Genomic DNA, 16,313 nt, shown 5'->3' on the forward strand with positions numbered 1-16,313 from the left:
TTGTGCTTTGCTCTTAGCCTGCTGCTCTGAGAAGTGGCCTGGCCAAAGCAGATGCTCGCTGCAGCTGCCAGGCAGCAGAGCCGCAGCACCCAAGCGGCAGCCTCGAGGCCCGCTGGCTCGGCTGCCATGGGACAGTCAAAACCATCCATCCCAACCAGAGCAACTCAGGACTGCACGTTCCCCAGTTCCCTCGTGCTGGATTTGCTTACAGAAAACAGTTTATATGAAACAGAGCAAAGAAGCCATCATCTAATGGTGCCACCTGCTGACAACGTTTTATTTTCTTACCTTGATCATTACTTTCACTCTATGCTGTGAACAAAATAACTGACTAAAAACAAGCCCTGTAGCTCCAGCCTGACAGCGAAGACCCGTATCCGGTTTCCAGATAAGTTTTTTGATCTTTTTCCATGGATCCTCAACACTTATGCTTGAATACAAGGTGGCATCTTTTCCACCGAAATTAATGGCAAACTACTAATCTGCCACTGGTATCAAAGACATACTTCTGGGGCAAAGCTGAGCTTCAAAGGAGTCCCTATCACTTCCCATGTGCTGTTGTAGAACTTGCTAGAAAAAAAATACAATTCTGTTTTTCACAATTGCATGATATTCAGTGAAGCTATTGGGGAGTGAGATCGAGGCTATTTTTTCTCACAAACTGTCAGCCTCAAACCAAGTTTTGACTTGCGCTGAGTGACTGCATGTGAAACAAAGGATTCACGTTAGCATTCACATAATTTCATAGAACAGTAGCTTGCCAGGCTAAAAAACTCCATCTGGAATTAATCACTAGTCAGGTAACAGGAATATATCATTTGCCTTGACATAGTATCTTTTTTCTTTTCAAGTTATGTCTTCATTTTTGTCTGCTACTTCAAGCTCTTCTTACTACCAAGCACAGAGCTGATACCCAAATTTAGCTGTTCATGCTACCTGTTACCAGAATATTTTGTAGCAGTCATATCTTGTACTTGCTGGACAATAATACCTTCACTGATAAATTTCTCCAAACAATTAAAAATGTTAGCATTTCTATACAACTAAATGTATAGGGAATAATAAAGAATAGGTACTAAATGGAAATGTAATTGGTAAAAAGTAATCAACAGCTGCTGAGTAGACTAGAGCTGACACAGAACCACAAGGAGGAGCTCAAATCCTGCCCAAATCAGTAAATCAGGATCAGCAGGCATCTTTTTTGGTCTCCCCAGGAAAAGATGAAGCGCACCAATACTGAATATTACTGAAAATTTTCAACTGAAAAAAAAAAGGGGGGGGGGAAGAGCCTTCTCCGTATTTCTTACAGGAGGATGTATTTCTGTTTTACACAATAAGTCTGCCCCTACCATTCAGAACCAGTAACAGTGCTAAGTAAAAAGATCCCGTGAAAGAGCTGAAAAAATGAAAAAAGGGAAAAAATGCTGTACCATTTCTTAGAGAGCCCATTCCCAATCACTATCACACGCTGCTTTCCACTTCTTCCCAAACCTTCTTCCTCTATCATATCCATCAATCCTGCTATAGAGCTACTATGAAAAAGAAAATGTAAACTCAATAACCTCAGGGGACCATTCGTAACTTAGGACAGCTTATCAGCACACAGACCTGCTTCGCTTTGAGTGTCTCAGCATCATACCTCACATATTCACGCTAAAACAACGATCATTACATCACTATTCTGGGTGTAATCACTGGCTTATCTCCACTATGTTCATATCTGAACTGTTTGGAATTGCTGAGAATTACAGCCATCCTTAGCCTTATTAAATTCATTGACTGTGAGTTAACTCCTGACTTGACTTATAGGAGATAAGTATTGCCCTGAAGTTAGCCTAACTCTCGGTGCCAAACTTTGTGTGCGATTAGTCTAGGATCTTACTAATCTTCTAAAAAGACTGATTTCCCTTGCCAGCTTTTTCACAGACAGTATTATTAAGATTATATGCTTTTACACATACTACGAATGAATTTTAATCTACCATACTGGTCTGAAAATCACAAGAAGGGGCCAAAATGTAATGAATTCTAGATTTTCTGCTGCCTTTTCTCTTTTCACCATTGTTACAAAAAAGATGATGGGTCCATCTGCCAAAGGAATGAAAAGATCTTTGCAGAAGCATAAACTACAAAAATATATATTTTCTCTGAAAATGGTTCAACTTTACAGAAACACTGAAGCTTAGCAATATCAATCATCTAGCTACCTATATAACAGAGCATAGAAAACAATTACACATAAATGCTTTGACAGTAACATTTCAGTTACTAGAGGTAAATGTAATCCAAAACAGTATCTTAGGGTAATTGATAATTACTCTAGCAGGAAAGAATAAAGGAACAAATCTCCCAAAATAATATCTATATTGAAGAAACACTTTGTCATAAAATTGTAGTTTGTGTGTTCTACAATATCTTGTTTTTAATGTTGTGATTCTTTCACTAGTTAAATAAAACTTTCTGGAATTGTACTGTATTGAACAATATTAGTGTTTTTACAGTCTGAATATCTCCACATTTCTAAAACTGAATCCTAAACTCAACCCAACCCCATTAAATGCAAAATGTTAATTTATCTTACATTCACCCTTGTGCTCAGTCCTTGCTTTCTTTTCTAGTTTGGCGAGGCCTTCGCAATTCCTAAACTATGGCCACAGTTGCCCAGTTCTATTTTTAATTTATCCAGCACGTGGCTGTTTTGAGAAAGTCTATTCTCACATGATTGCAGTATCAGTTTTTAGGCTCAGTAACTTCAGCTAATCATTTGAATCTTTGGAGTATTGTTACAAACTCATATTCCAAGTATTTTCTACATCTTAAACATACAGATGTTTTAATAGTATCAATACTAAAAAAAAGCATTAAATTCCTGCAATGCTACTTATTTCAACATAACTATTAAAACTGAAAAATGACCTGCACCTTGAAGCACAAAAAAAAATCGGTAGAAAAAAAATGTTAGGTACCTAATTCCCAAATATTTCAATGGAAAATAGGCAGCTAAAGGGGAAGAAGAAACCTTGGACTAGCTAAGCCTTACTCACTTTGGACTGGAGTTTTAATTAAGTAATAGAGCTTGGATGACTTCATTAAAGCCTCGCTGTCTTACACAGGTTAAAGCTGTTAGGTACGTTAATGACTGCTTGATAGGAAATGCTGTGTTTCAGGATTCATAGACTGCTATAACTCTAAAGACTGAGATTTACAAAACCAAAAGAGGCAGATAATTACATGCGACTTCAGAGACCTGTCCTTGCCCTAGCTCTTCAGATATTCTACAATCAAAGGTATTTTTCCCTCACAAACAGGAAAATACAATGTATTTACTACAGGATTAGAAAAAAAATCTGAGGCAGAGCTGATCCTGTTCCACACCTACCGCTTTTAGCCACACCTCACTATTATAATATGAAAAGAAGGAAAAAAACAACCCAAAGGAAAGCAATCTGGTATGTGGCTGTGATTCCAAATAATAACAACAGTGTGTGCAGGCTCATAAATGCTTCACAATTGACCAAGAGGAAGCACGTTTCATGATGACACAATCTTGTTGCTGTAGTCATTCATCGAAGGGAACTCCCACCGGAAAAGGCATAAAGCTGCTCAGGGAAGGCGAGGAAGCTGCTCAGTGAGTGCTAGTCAGTGAAACACTGGGTTAGATCCATAACTGAGCTAAACATGAGTACCAGCCAAGGCCCTTTTCAGTTTTTTTCTGGGTCCCTCAGGGGTAGTTCAGGGTGTGGTTTGGCCCAGCAAGGAAGCTCTTACAGACCTTCAAGTGGAGATGGTGGTGCCAGCAGCACATACCTCTCTTTTTCCTCTGCCAGACCCCTCCAGTTGGCATCCTGGGGAGGCTTCGGCGAGCAACATGGGGAGAGCATCTTCCTGGGTGGGAATGAGAAACAGATCATGCAAAACTTGAATGACCGTTTGGCTGCCTATCTGGACAAGGTCCGTTCCTTAGAAGCAGCTAATGCTCAGCTTGAAAGCTGCATCCTAGACTGGCACAAGACAAAGTCTCACAGCAAGAGGCATGACTTCAACCAATACGAGCAAAGCATCACTGACATGCAAAGACAGGTAAGTCAGAGCTATAAGGATCTATGTCATTCTACCCACCGGGTACTCATTTATGCTGATGGCTAGTCTTTAAAGGAAATTTAAAAAAACATTTTTAAACGTTAGAAATACTAATGAAAGGGGTTATGGGACCTGTGCACAGACATCCTTTGTGTTCACAAGGAGCAGAATGGGCTATAAGAAAGAAAGGCTGGAAGGAGACAAAGGAGATTCTGCAAAGATTGATGGTTTAAAGAGATTTACATGCTGCCAAGCATTCATTTCTGTTCATGAAACTGTGGTTTGAGCAACTATGTCTGGCAGAATTTAGTCTTTTGACTGCACATGTATTCTGCAAATTACAAAGCAGGCAAAATGAAGAGACTACCTTCTTTCATGCCTGCTGTCGGTAGACATACTCATGTGTTTTATTTCTTTGATTCCTGCGGTAGCAGACAATGGAACCACAGCAGTTCTAGGTCCAATGAGCTTATGTAACCACAAGGAAAAATACTTCATTGTAATTAAGAAAACAGCAGCAACAAATTCCTTATGGATGTTTTCACTATGATTAAAAGGAGAATTTCTGGTTCTTGCCAGTACTTAATATTAACATTCAACAGTAACTCTTTCCTTCTCCCAAACCCACGTGTCTTCAAATTTAAGCATAATATTAATCTGTATTCATAATGAACATACCTAGCACTGTAACCATCTCCGTGACTAATCAGAGCAATTAACTTTACATAGCCATATGAGGCAAAAAGCAGAGCTATTCCACAATGAGATATTGCAGCTTTCCACCCCCTTCTTGTAATACGGTTACGGGGCATTCTCAAGACCCTAAGAATTATTTTTCAAAAGGGCTTGGAAAATGGCATTATCTGGCACTTTTGCTGATTTCAGGTCAGGGACTTGATCAAACTCCCTCCTCACTGCTAAATGTGTTGCCTCCAGGCAGAAGATGAGACACTCTGACCACAGCCGATGTGCAAGGAGAGCCAGAACTGTCATCAGCTATTTCTGTTTTAAGAATAAAGAAAGGTCATCGATCTGCAGACCTGTCACTTCCGCACTTATTTTTTTAAGTGATACAGAGATAGATACTTGTTCTCCAACAATATAAATGTGTCCACAATCATTTGGAATTTATAAATCAGAAAGATTTAAGAAGACTAGAAACATAACGCTGACTGAGGCAAAGCCCTCCCTTTTGAGCGAGCTGTGCCCGAAACACCTATTCTAACCCTCACCACGCCAACAGCTGCGCAGCGATTCCGAGCACCTGCCGGACTCACGGCCCGCGCAGCCAGTGGGGATTTAACGTGGTGTTCACATCGCGGAAGAAGCGGCTGTTAAAGGATAATTTACAGGGTACAATTCAGTGATTTAACCTAGAATTTTTAACTTTCTCTACAAATTACTACAATTAGTGCCATATCTGCCAGTAAAATGAGCAAAACTGTAACATATAATTATTAAACATAAATAGATTAACATACTAGTTAAAAATATGAGATCTAGGGAGTTTAGGTAATTCAGTACCTAAAATGAAATTTAGGTAATTCAGCACTTAAAATGAGTTTTAGACAGACTTTAGGATCCTATATCCAATAACCCAGAAAGCCATGATGCAGTGACTATAGAGGCAAATAAATTCATCCAGAACCTATGTTTTGGACGACACTTTTCCCCGTACATCTGAATTCAGGATGAGCATGACAGACTATGCAGCAAGCTGTCTGGCTCAGGCCCAAATTCCCTTCTAATCCAGGTGTGAAGTAAAACAGCGCCAGTTCCTCTGACTCCCAGCCCAGTTTCTAGGCTCCATCTTCCTGTAAATACTTGTACATCATTTGGTCATACTCAAACATCCTGCACTGCTATATATGCAAACTAATTTACAAATCATTTAAGGAGACAGGATCCATGCTGTTGGGCCCTAAGACACAAGATACGATGAGGAACAAGTCAGTGCAGGAAGTCTTTTTTTAAAAAAAAATATATATATATATGTTTTAAGAAGGTGTTTGAGTAATTTGAATATATTTAGTATAGTATTTAGTGTGAGTTCTTGATTCTGTTATCTGTCATTTTGTTGATTCTACTTAAGACTTGACATTAGACATGTGGCCATATTTGTGATGGACATACCGAAAAAAAAAAAAGTGTAATTCTAAACAAATAAATGTCCACATTCCAAAAGCACTGTTGATTGGTATAGCAATCAAAGTTGTGCAACAGTTGATAAAACAATGACAACTGCAACTGCTCTATGGTATTCTTTATTCTTTCAGATTCCACAGAAAGAGTCATAAAACACGTATATATGTGTGTTGCTCAGTTGCACTACTATGAAATGGTGCAAAATTAAGAATTCAAATAGTGCTTTCTCATCGCCTCTTAGTGACTCCTTCCATAGTAAAATTCAGCATTCTCTGAGGATGGGTTCTCTGACAACAAACTCCAGGCAGCCGTACACCTAGGGTATTTACCCCTTCGGCTGGCCTTGATTTGTCCCAAGGCAATACCCAAGGTGTGACGGTAACTGCTTAAGAATGAACAGTTTGTTCTGTCTTCCCGATTAGTTAATACATTCCACAGACACCTACTTTTTTACCAAGACAGGTCAACTTTTGACACTTGAGGACAATTCTGTCATTTCCTGGTTCCTTTGTGATTCATTTAGGCGTGGAAAGTTTTACTTAAGGGTGCTCTAAATGGCAAGTGATTTCTCTGTGGCCATAACTCTCCTTGTTTTGCTATATAAGCCATGTAAGCGCTGAGTGAAGGCAGCTGTTAGAACTGCAACCATGCTTCTTTTTCCTCTTCAGTATAAAAGGATATGACATCCCACAATTATTAGTTCCTGCTAATTACAAATAAGGCGTTAGAATACTTTCAAAGATTTTGAATGGAATATTGAGCTTTTCATATTCAGATCTATGGATCAAAGCTACTTCATGCTGCCAAGGACTTAAAGGTTTTTCAGTGCACGCTGAGTACACTAAATGAATGATGCACTGCACTTTCTCCTGCACTTTTTAGGGCAAGTTTCAACATCACAAAGCACCATCAGAACTATGAATAATTAGCTCCATGTTGCTGGAAGTATCAATATAGTTACAGGTGAATAATTGAATGGATCATGACAGCTAGATGCCAGTGTTATTCTCAAAATGACAACCCATGCAACGAGGGGTCCTGCTCACGACTTGCTGCTGCCATCACTGTTACCCCTTTGCATCACAGCCAGATTCAACAAGCTGTTTATGCACACGCTTCGTTTTTAGCACATGATTAATTCCAGTATTCCACTCAGACACAACTAAATGTTTCTTACTGAAATCTGCCCTAAAGTTGACCATGGCTGCTTTTCCAACAATGCTAAACAGAATCAAAATCAGTTTACAAAAAAGGAGAAAGTGAGCGACTGTTATTCTACAATGTACAATCAAATTTGTGTAACATTATTCATATTCTCTACCTGGCTAGCAATAAGATGATTCCTCCTACATCATTTCCAGAAAAGTAAGACAAAGAGAAAAGTAAGGTAGGTTATGGGCAAAAATTGTGGAAGCATCTAAATGAATCATGAATCCAAGCTTCTGTTATTCACCTACCCTCCTTAACATGGGACTTCAGCTATCATTTAGATGCTTTGAAAAGCTTGTTCTAAACCTATGCATACAATCAGCAGGGAGTCCCAAGCAGCAAAGGTTATTCACCGTCACTTTACCACATTGCTGAGTCTGTTGCTGGTTTCTGTGTTTTGCAGATTGAGGATGGCAAGATCACCAATGCCAGTATCCTCTTACAAATTGATAATGCTAACATGGCATCTGAAGACTTCAGGCTCAAGTAAGCTCTTCTGTGGTTTCCTGATTAAGTTTGAAAGAGAACTAAGCAAATTAATCCTTTTTCTTGATAATCTAGCATGAAACTGATTTTTCTGATTTTTTTGTGATACTCAATAAATGATTACAGAACAAATACAAAAGAAAAAAAAGATAAAGAGGGATGTTAAAAACACAGCAGTGTGTTGAACAATCTTGAGTCACCCTGTTTATGATACTTATAGTTCAGGTCCTGAAGAGCAGGTTTTACTGTAGGCACTTAATACTTGTGGCAAAAGGTATTTAAAGATTATCAACTAGGAATTCAAATTAACCCATCTCTGCCCCATATGCTTCCCCAGTCCAGCCAAATCTTTCTATTTCTTGCAGTTCTCTCTTCCATCCTGCTCCACAAGAAACTCCTATCCTTCAGTATTTTCTGTTTTGGACTCTCAGAAGCTTTGCCACAATAAATGAGCCAGTGCTTCCTTGGCTATCAGTATGCAGTTTCATTGCTCAGTACACTGTTGAAAGTCCTCAAACTGTCAAAGAAGCCAAAATGTTTTAATGGTAAACTTCCAGGCAAATTTTTGCAAAGGAAAAGGTTTCACATTTTTGTAAGCTAGACTTCTTAGAAGTCACGAACAGTTGTCTTATTTTCAGCAGACAATCAACTATTAAAACATCTCTCAGCCTTTGGTAATAAACTTAAAGACTGAACACTGTATGCCTTATCTCGCCTTGCCTGTCATTCCATAGTGTTATAGAAAGGAAATTGCATCTGCTTCAACAGACTGGAATATTATACAGGACCATTCTACATGACTGTCCCTTTTGGAAATGAGTCTGACTGACTGAATGAATGTAGAGACATCAGTAGAGCCTCCAAAAAATGAAATAAAGGGAAAGATTTTAAGTTTGAAGAGAAAAATTGCTGCTTATGGCCAGGGGAAGATGTGGCAGTATTTTTCCGACTTTGTCGCACCTTGGCAAACTGCAAGAGGTTACAGACATCTGTTAAAACTGACTTTTATGAGCTTTTTCCTGCTTTCTGTAAGACTTAAAAGTGATCATTTTGGAAAAAAAATACAGAAAACATTGATTGTGGATGATGTTTTGATATCTTCATTAGCAAATTTCTGAGAATCCCATTCTCAGCTCTTTTACAACCCAATAAATGCTAAAATGCAAACAAGAAAATAAATAAAAGAAAAAGTTCATTCTTCCTTATAATAGAGGAGTAGTTGTGAGGAAGAAAGAAAAGCATCTTACTTTTAAAAATATTCAAGGATTATCAAAGAATGTATTTTAGAAGGAGAATTTGTTTCTCTGCTTTTCTGCTCTCCTCAGTTCCTTACAAAGAGGACTTAAGCATATCCACTTCTCCTTGATGTTACTTATAAAGGAGGCTGCGAGTGGTCTGTTTTCAACAAGCATTTTTTATCTGCTTTTTCCTGATAAAGGTATGAAGCAGAGAAGTCCCGTAGACAGGGAGTGCAGTTTGACGTTGAGAACTTGCGTAGGGAGCTTGACAATCTCACCATCGTTACAACAGATCTGGAAATGGAAATTGAAGGCTTGAGAGAAGAGCACATCCTCAGGAGGAAAGACCATGAGGAGGTAAAAAAAGTTCCACTTGCTAAAATCGTATCATACAAGTCTTTGCTACCATGTAATTAACTTTGAGTAAGATCCACAATCTATAAATGGGATAGATGATTCAGAACCCAATCATGTTTCTAAAGAAACCAATGAGAATTAGATCAGATGTGAAGTTTGTGTTCTATTTCAACAGTTAAACTGGGACTTCAGAAAGGAAAACAGATTACTGTATTTCAAACCAACTCTCTCCTAGTCAACTACCTGTAGCTAGTAATAAATTTCATATGTAACTGAAATATTCTCAGAAATACTTAAATATACATACACAGAAATTTCAGCTAAACAGGACATGCTACTTGTTGCTTTAGAGTTTCACTGACAGGTTTAAATGTACACTTTGCCCTTGACTCTGGATATATCATTCTGTGGACAGGTCTTGGGAATATCCCTAAATTCTGAATTTGAAAGATTTTCTTAAAAAGTTGGAAGTTCAGGGAGGTAGGAGCAGATTAAAAGTGCCTTCTCTTAAACACTTCCAGTTTAAGTGTCTGTTCCTGGCCATTGCTTGAAATAAGATGCAGGGCTAGGTAGAGTTTTGAGTATTCATCTGGATATTAAGACACATTATATTAATTTAAAACTTGTTGCTAGAGGGAACAATGCAGATCTTGAAATCTCAAAGGAGCCAAAGAAATGGTTGGTGAAGTCAAGTAAAACTACTTATTCTTGCAAAAATCTAAGCACAATTAATTAGACAATATTTAATCCTTGTCAAAAAACCTTTCCGCTCTGGATTCTTACAGAGCTATAGAACAGTGGTCTCTGGTATTCCCACACATATTTTACTTCTGCTTGACCACGCGCTGTTTTCATTTTGCTTGACCTGATGTTGTTTTCGGTTATTACCTAATGCAGAACCAAACATCCTACTCATATCTGCAGATCATCAAAAACAAAAATAGAAATCCAAGCGTTACGTAGCAGTAGATGAGACTTTATTTGGCTGATCCCTTTGTAGACAACTGAACAGCTATAATAAAACAGCTGTTGGAAGCAGGGCAACCAACAGGGACATCAGTATGTCCAGCTGATCTGCATTTCAGAGGCTGTGATGTCATACCCTGAAATGATACTTTGCCTGGGTGCTCTTGAAAATGGTACCTAGCGCATAAGATTATGCTACACCAAAAGGAATGTTACCATACCTGTTTGACTTGTTCTGTAATTATGTTGTTTACACAGTAGTTATATGTTTTAATCCAATTCTTCTCTTAACAATTACACAGAACTGACTCTCCTGTAAACTTAGTTATAGTTCCATAAATATTAACACAGAGGGTAAGAAAGATGAAATTACTGTTAGGCTTACATGAAAGGTTTTAGCTTCCTAGCAGATAGATAAATATTTTTAAAATGTCAGTGCTTCTTCTTTACTTATATAGCTTCCAGAAACTTTGTAACAGTAGTTAAGAAATATGTTCTCACATGTTTTTTATTGACTTCTCTAGCACACTTCTGCCGTGGAAACAGATGTAAGTTACTGGTTTAACTCATGTCACAGTATTATCCATATATACAATTTCCAAATTGTGTTAACTGAAAATATATAACAATAATCCTATCATGAAGAAAAAAATATGCTGGACATTTTGAGAAGACAAGAATGGAAACTCTGTTTCCATTTTCGTAAATAATCTTGCTTGTCTCCTCTGTTGTGAGTAGGATATGGATGCCCATCGCTCCTCACAGGACTTCAAAGTCAATGTAAAAGTAAACGCAGCACCACCAGAAGATCTAGCCAAGATTCTAGCAGAAATAAGAGAAGATTATGAAGCTATAATTGAAAAGAACCGTAGAAGCCTTGACAATTGGTACAAAGAACAGGTAACAGCTATTTTCTGATCATTTTGAAGATCCCTGTTGCTGTATGCAACTCAGCAGAATCAGTAAGCTTTCCCCTTGTTTTTGCTCCACAGAGTGCAGCTATGTCTCTGGCTGCAATTCCTAATCCAGAACAGCTACAGAGCAGTGAGAACGAGCTCAAGGATCTAACACGCACTTTACAATCCCTGGAGATCGAGCTGCAGGCACAGATGAGTAAGGTATCTGTTGCAGACATCTCTGGCTCGTCATTGTTATTTCATAAATTCTCCAAAATTGCCTTGGACCAACTTTCTATGTATATCCATAGCATATCACCTAGCATGATTTTATTGTAGTTATTAAAGTATAAGTGAAAAACTGGAATTTGATTTATATTTGACTTTACCAGAATCTGCAAAATAGATTGAGCAACTATCACCAAGATGTAAAAAAGGTATGTCTCTCTTTACATCAGTGTATGGGGAGAAGATAAAGAAGAGAAAGGACAGCTGACTAGACGATACAGAAGGAAAAAAAATATCCAAGAACACAGTTATACAAATTTCGTATTAATAACCCCTATCATATGCATGAAATATATGAACTGTGAAAAATGTTAATGAGGAATCTTGAAGAATATGCTCAGCTCTCTTACAGATGAAAGCTCACACATCTGTAACCTCGAGAGTTTGGAACAATTCTGTAAAATAAAAGTAAAAACTGACAAAAGACTTGAAAATTACTTATTTACAAAATATAAGTGTCATTTAAAAAGCACTAAGAGACATAAGCCAATTTAAAAAATAATCAAAGGTCAGGAACATTTTTGGCAAACCATTTTATCAAGTATACATTTACCCCTTCATAAGCCTTCCGTCTTGCCAAATTGTCCCTCAAGTATTCACCATGAAATTCTCAGAACCAAACTGCAAATATTTCACCTTTCTGAAATAAATATGACCTTTGACGATCAAATGCAATATTATACCTACAAAGAATATAAGCATTTCAAGATTTTACTTACTCAAGATTTATTTCTGTACTGTCCTTGTAGGGACAACTTTCAAACTCATGATAGTATTTACTGACTGAGAAAAGCCTAATAGACATGTAAGTGGTATCATATTGCTGTAGTCATTTATTTTTGTACGTTTTTGTGAAGACTGTGTGTAATGTTGATTACCACTATCAAGAGCTTATGCCAGAGGAGAGCAAAAATCCATTCAAAAACTTCCTTAAAGACGCACTGAATTACAGAAGCACTGTTTCTGAACATAAAGAGTATGGAGTAGATAAATGAATCAAATTTTGTATATAATTAAGGGCATATAACACAGCTTCGTGATTCTGCTGTCTTTACATGAATAGTCATGCAAGTGGGTAAGTGTTTATATGACCACAGCCTTAATTTTATAATCTTCTGGCTAGAGATCAAATTTGCTGGCATTTCTGCATTATACCTACCACGTAAATAATAATAATAGTACTGGTATTATCTGCTCTGTCAGAAACACATGCTGGAAGACACTTTGGCCGACACCCGGAATTACTATGCTCTTGCACTTCAAAACATGCAACAGATCATCTCCAAATGTGAGGAAGAGCTAAGCCAGGTTCGTCAAGACATCAAGCATCAAAATAACCAATATAGGGTTCTTCTTGGGATCAAAACTCGTCTGGAGAAGGAAATTTCCACTTACCGCCTGCTGCTGGAGGGGAATGTTGATGGGTAAGGCAGATCTGCCCTGACTGGTATAGATGAGAAGAGACTTCTCATATTCACGTTGTTTGTTTGTTTGTTTATGTTTAATCAAAGCTTGTGAGTTCCACAGCATAATATGAACGGTTGGTATTTTAATGTGATTGATCACGATAAAAAGCCTTAGCCAGTTAGTACACAGAGAAAGTAATTCTGATTACCTGAATTGACTTAACAACTTAAGAAATTCTTCATTCCATACCATGCCTAACTCATCTTAGGAAAAAAAGCCAATTTCAGTAAAACTCACAGTCATTTCATATTTTTAAAACAAGTTCTAGATCAAAAAGAAACTTGGACACAAGTTCAGATCATCTTTGGTCAGCCATCTGCAGTAATAAATAATCAGCACACAAAATCTATCATGAAGCCCCTCTGCTGAAGGCTTGTTTGGTTTCCCTATTCTGTCTTGTCTGAATCTCCACATTCAGAAATCTCTGGGCTTCTCAATTTTCTATTCTCTTATATGTCAAAATCAGAAAAAGGAAGATTAACAGCATTTAAAACTAAAAGTCTGAGGGAGGTGGGACAGTGTGGCACAACGTATTGAGCTATTTCTCAGAAGACAAAATGAAACCAACCTGAGAAGCTCACAATGTATGAGGAACAACACAACTTTCCACAATAGAAGCAATAATCAAAATGTAAGGGGAGGGATTCAGGTGAGGGTACCTGTATCTGAGATTACTGAAGAAGAGAAGTTCTCATGATACAGAAAGGTCTTTGTTTGTTTATATTTGTTTTCATATTGATATAAGGTCTCCTTAGAGTATCACAAGATGAAAGGGATGAATAACTACTTCAAAAGAGTATATTCATTATTTTGCCTCCATTTCATTATCTTTACAGGACAACAAGAAAATACGAATCAAACACTAAAGGTAAAAGTCCCTTATTTGGTTCTCTATAATTAATCTTTTAATTATTTTGTCATATCTAAGCAAATTTAACTCAGAAGGAATTTGACTTTGCACAAAAGAACTATGAAAGGTTTATACAACATTTAATTCCCAGGTAGGCTGCATTTCAGAATAATTTAAGTGATTTGTGGTTTTAGTGAAGCATTTCAGAGAGCACATTCTGCTGGGTCCGTCAGCTTCTGGCCTGCTCTACAGACCAGCTCCTGCCAGTGACACACGTTGTCCAAAACTCTGAGCAAGCCTAAAGCTTTCGTGGTGCACGAGGAGCCACAGTGACTTCATTTGGTGACTAAAACAGCTTCTACTAAGCCACAGAGAGCTGACTTTGTACAGATGGAAGTCATCCTGCAGTGCTAAGGCTTGAGGACAACAAGAAAATCTGCATGTCTGGAAATTCATACTCTGGAATGAGTATGACCTACAGACATTTAATCAGGCAGGTTAATCTGCTCTGAAATGAGATTTGCACTGGCTGGGATGTAGCTGTATTATTCATTTGCCTTGACCTGGACAAGGCCAGAGTAACTTTCTGGCAGTACCTTTCACGAAGAGCAATAATAAGTGTTGACTTAAAGGGAAACACAGAAAGATAAATCAGTTGAGGGGGCAGCTGGTAAATTGTGTAAATAAAACTTTCTTTGCATCATCTCTTCTCAGCATTGCTTCTTGCATGATTAATCCTTCATTTTCTTTCAGAACACACAGGACTGACCAGTCGAAAGATCAAAGCCATCGTACACGACAGCGTGAACGGGCAGGTGATATCCTCCACCATCAATGAGATCCACCAGCAAGCATGAATTAAAAACTTCTGCTAACTGGCTTTCCTAAGCCTGATGTGTAGCCTGTGACAATCCTCTGAGTGACTACGTGCAGTATGCTGGTCTCCCTGTGTATAAAATGGGGATACTGACAGCGAACTCTTTCATGCAATGATTTGCAGTCCAATAATGAAAAGTGCCATACATAGCTGATATTGTTAGTTTGAAAAGTTTTTAGTCACCAGAACACTGAAGACAAACTTTTCAATGAAAATGATGGCTGAGCTGGTAATACGTGTATTATGTACACCTCACCAGGGCATGAATTTCCACCTGTGATTCATTTTTTGCTTTCCAAATTAATTATAATTTAAAATGAATAATCTCTCTACTTTTTGCATGCTCTTATGTCACTTATTATATACCTTATATATTATATTATATTATTATTATATTATGCAGCCAATAAATTCTTTTCCATTAGTTCTACTGATATACTTGGAATTTCTGGTTTTGCTTTTTCTGAACTATGTGCCAGCCCATAGTAACTGTTACTGAATCCAAGGGACTACAAAAGCCTTATTGTTTTAGCGCACATGAATCTGGAAGGACATAAATAAGAACAAAAGAGGTGACAAAAGTAACAAAGTGGTACACTACTATACCTGGCATTTACAAGAGCAAGATTATTAGGCTTTCCTATATATAACTTCTAAATGTCATGATGTAAAACATCATTATTATTAGCATTGTTATAAAGTACACTTTACTAAAATATGCACACTGGAAACATTTATTTCTTTTACAGCTTTAGAGAAATTTTCTTTAAGTATCTTTACTTTTATTCCTTTAAAGGTTAGAAGTACTTTTGCAGACACTCCCATACTTTCTCAGTGACCTATTTCATTCAGAACACCTTTTCATCTATTTGCCTTCATATTAATGTTCATTGTTTTAGCTGACAAGTTCTATAGTTAGGATAAACTGGTACATGCAACACCTACTAAGGCATGAGTGTAGGAAAGGGAGACAGTTCATAAACAAACTACAAGTTCTTTTTCAATCATTTTTCATTAATCCCATTTTTTTAAAAAAAACTTCCTCCCTCATAACATGGTTTCAAATAAAAATGACTTGGGAGGGAGGAGAAGGAAGGGAGAGAAGAGCCCCAAATCCAAACCAGAAACATAATCAGCGCCAAGAATTTATTTTTTCTTAGAAAATATACTATTTTCATGACGCTTTATCATCAAAAATATTGCAAGCATGTCTTTTGTCAGCAAAGTCTAATAGTGAGGAGATAGACTACTTAGTTTTTAACCTGTTTCTGAAGTTTGGAACTTTTGGACTTCAGCATTTAAAAACGAGGCCCAAAGCCTCTTCCCCTTCCTCACATCAGCCCCTTCACCAACTCAGAAGACCCTAAGAGCAACGGGAATATTTCCAGTGATATGCAATGATAAAAACTGAGTAAGAGAAACAAAATTATCATTAGGAGTTTTTATACAAGTAA

The 16,313-nt window shown here is 37.5% G+C and overlaps 1 protein-coding gene across 1 annotated transcript; it reads left to right on the top strand.

Moving 5' to 3' along the window:
* The first annotated feature begins 3,465 nt into the window (after nt 1–3,465).
* On the top strand, nt 3,466–14,839 carry LOC134151176 (keratin, type I cytoskeletal 23-like). The gene is given in 10 exon segments (XM_062595523.1): nt 3,466–3,567; nt 3,570–3,643; nt 3,646–4,080; nt 7,838–7,920; nt 9,359–9,515; nt 11,220–11,381; nt 11,474–11,599; nt 12,869–13,089; nt 13,969–14,000; nt 14,736–14,839. Coding segments are annotated over 10 exon segments (1,428 nt in total). The 5' UTR covers nt 3,466–3,533.
* The last annotated feature ends 1,474 nt before the right edge of the window (nt 14,840–16,313 follow it).

This window comes from Rhea pennata, chromosome 26, assembly GCF_028389875.1.
Source record: "Rhea pennata isolate bPtePen1 chromosome 26, bPtePen1.pri, whole genome shotgun sequence".
NCBI lineage: Eukaryota > Metazoa > Chordata > Aves > Rheiformes > Rheidae > Rhea > Rhea pennata.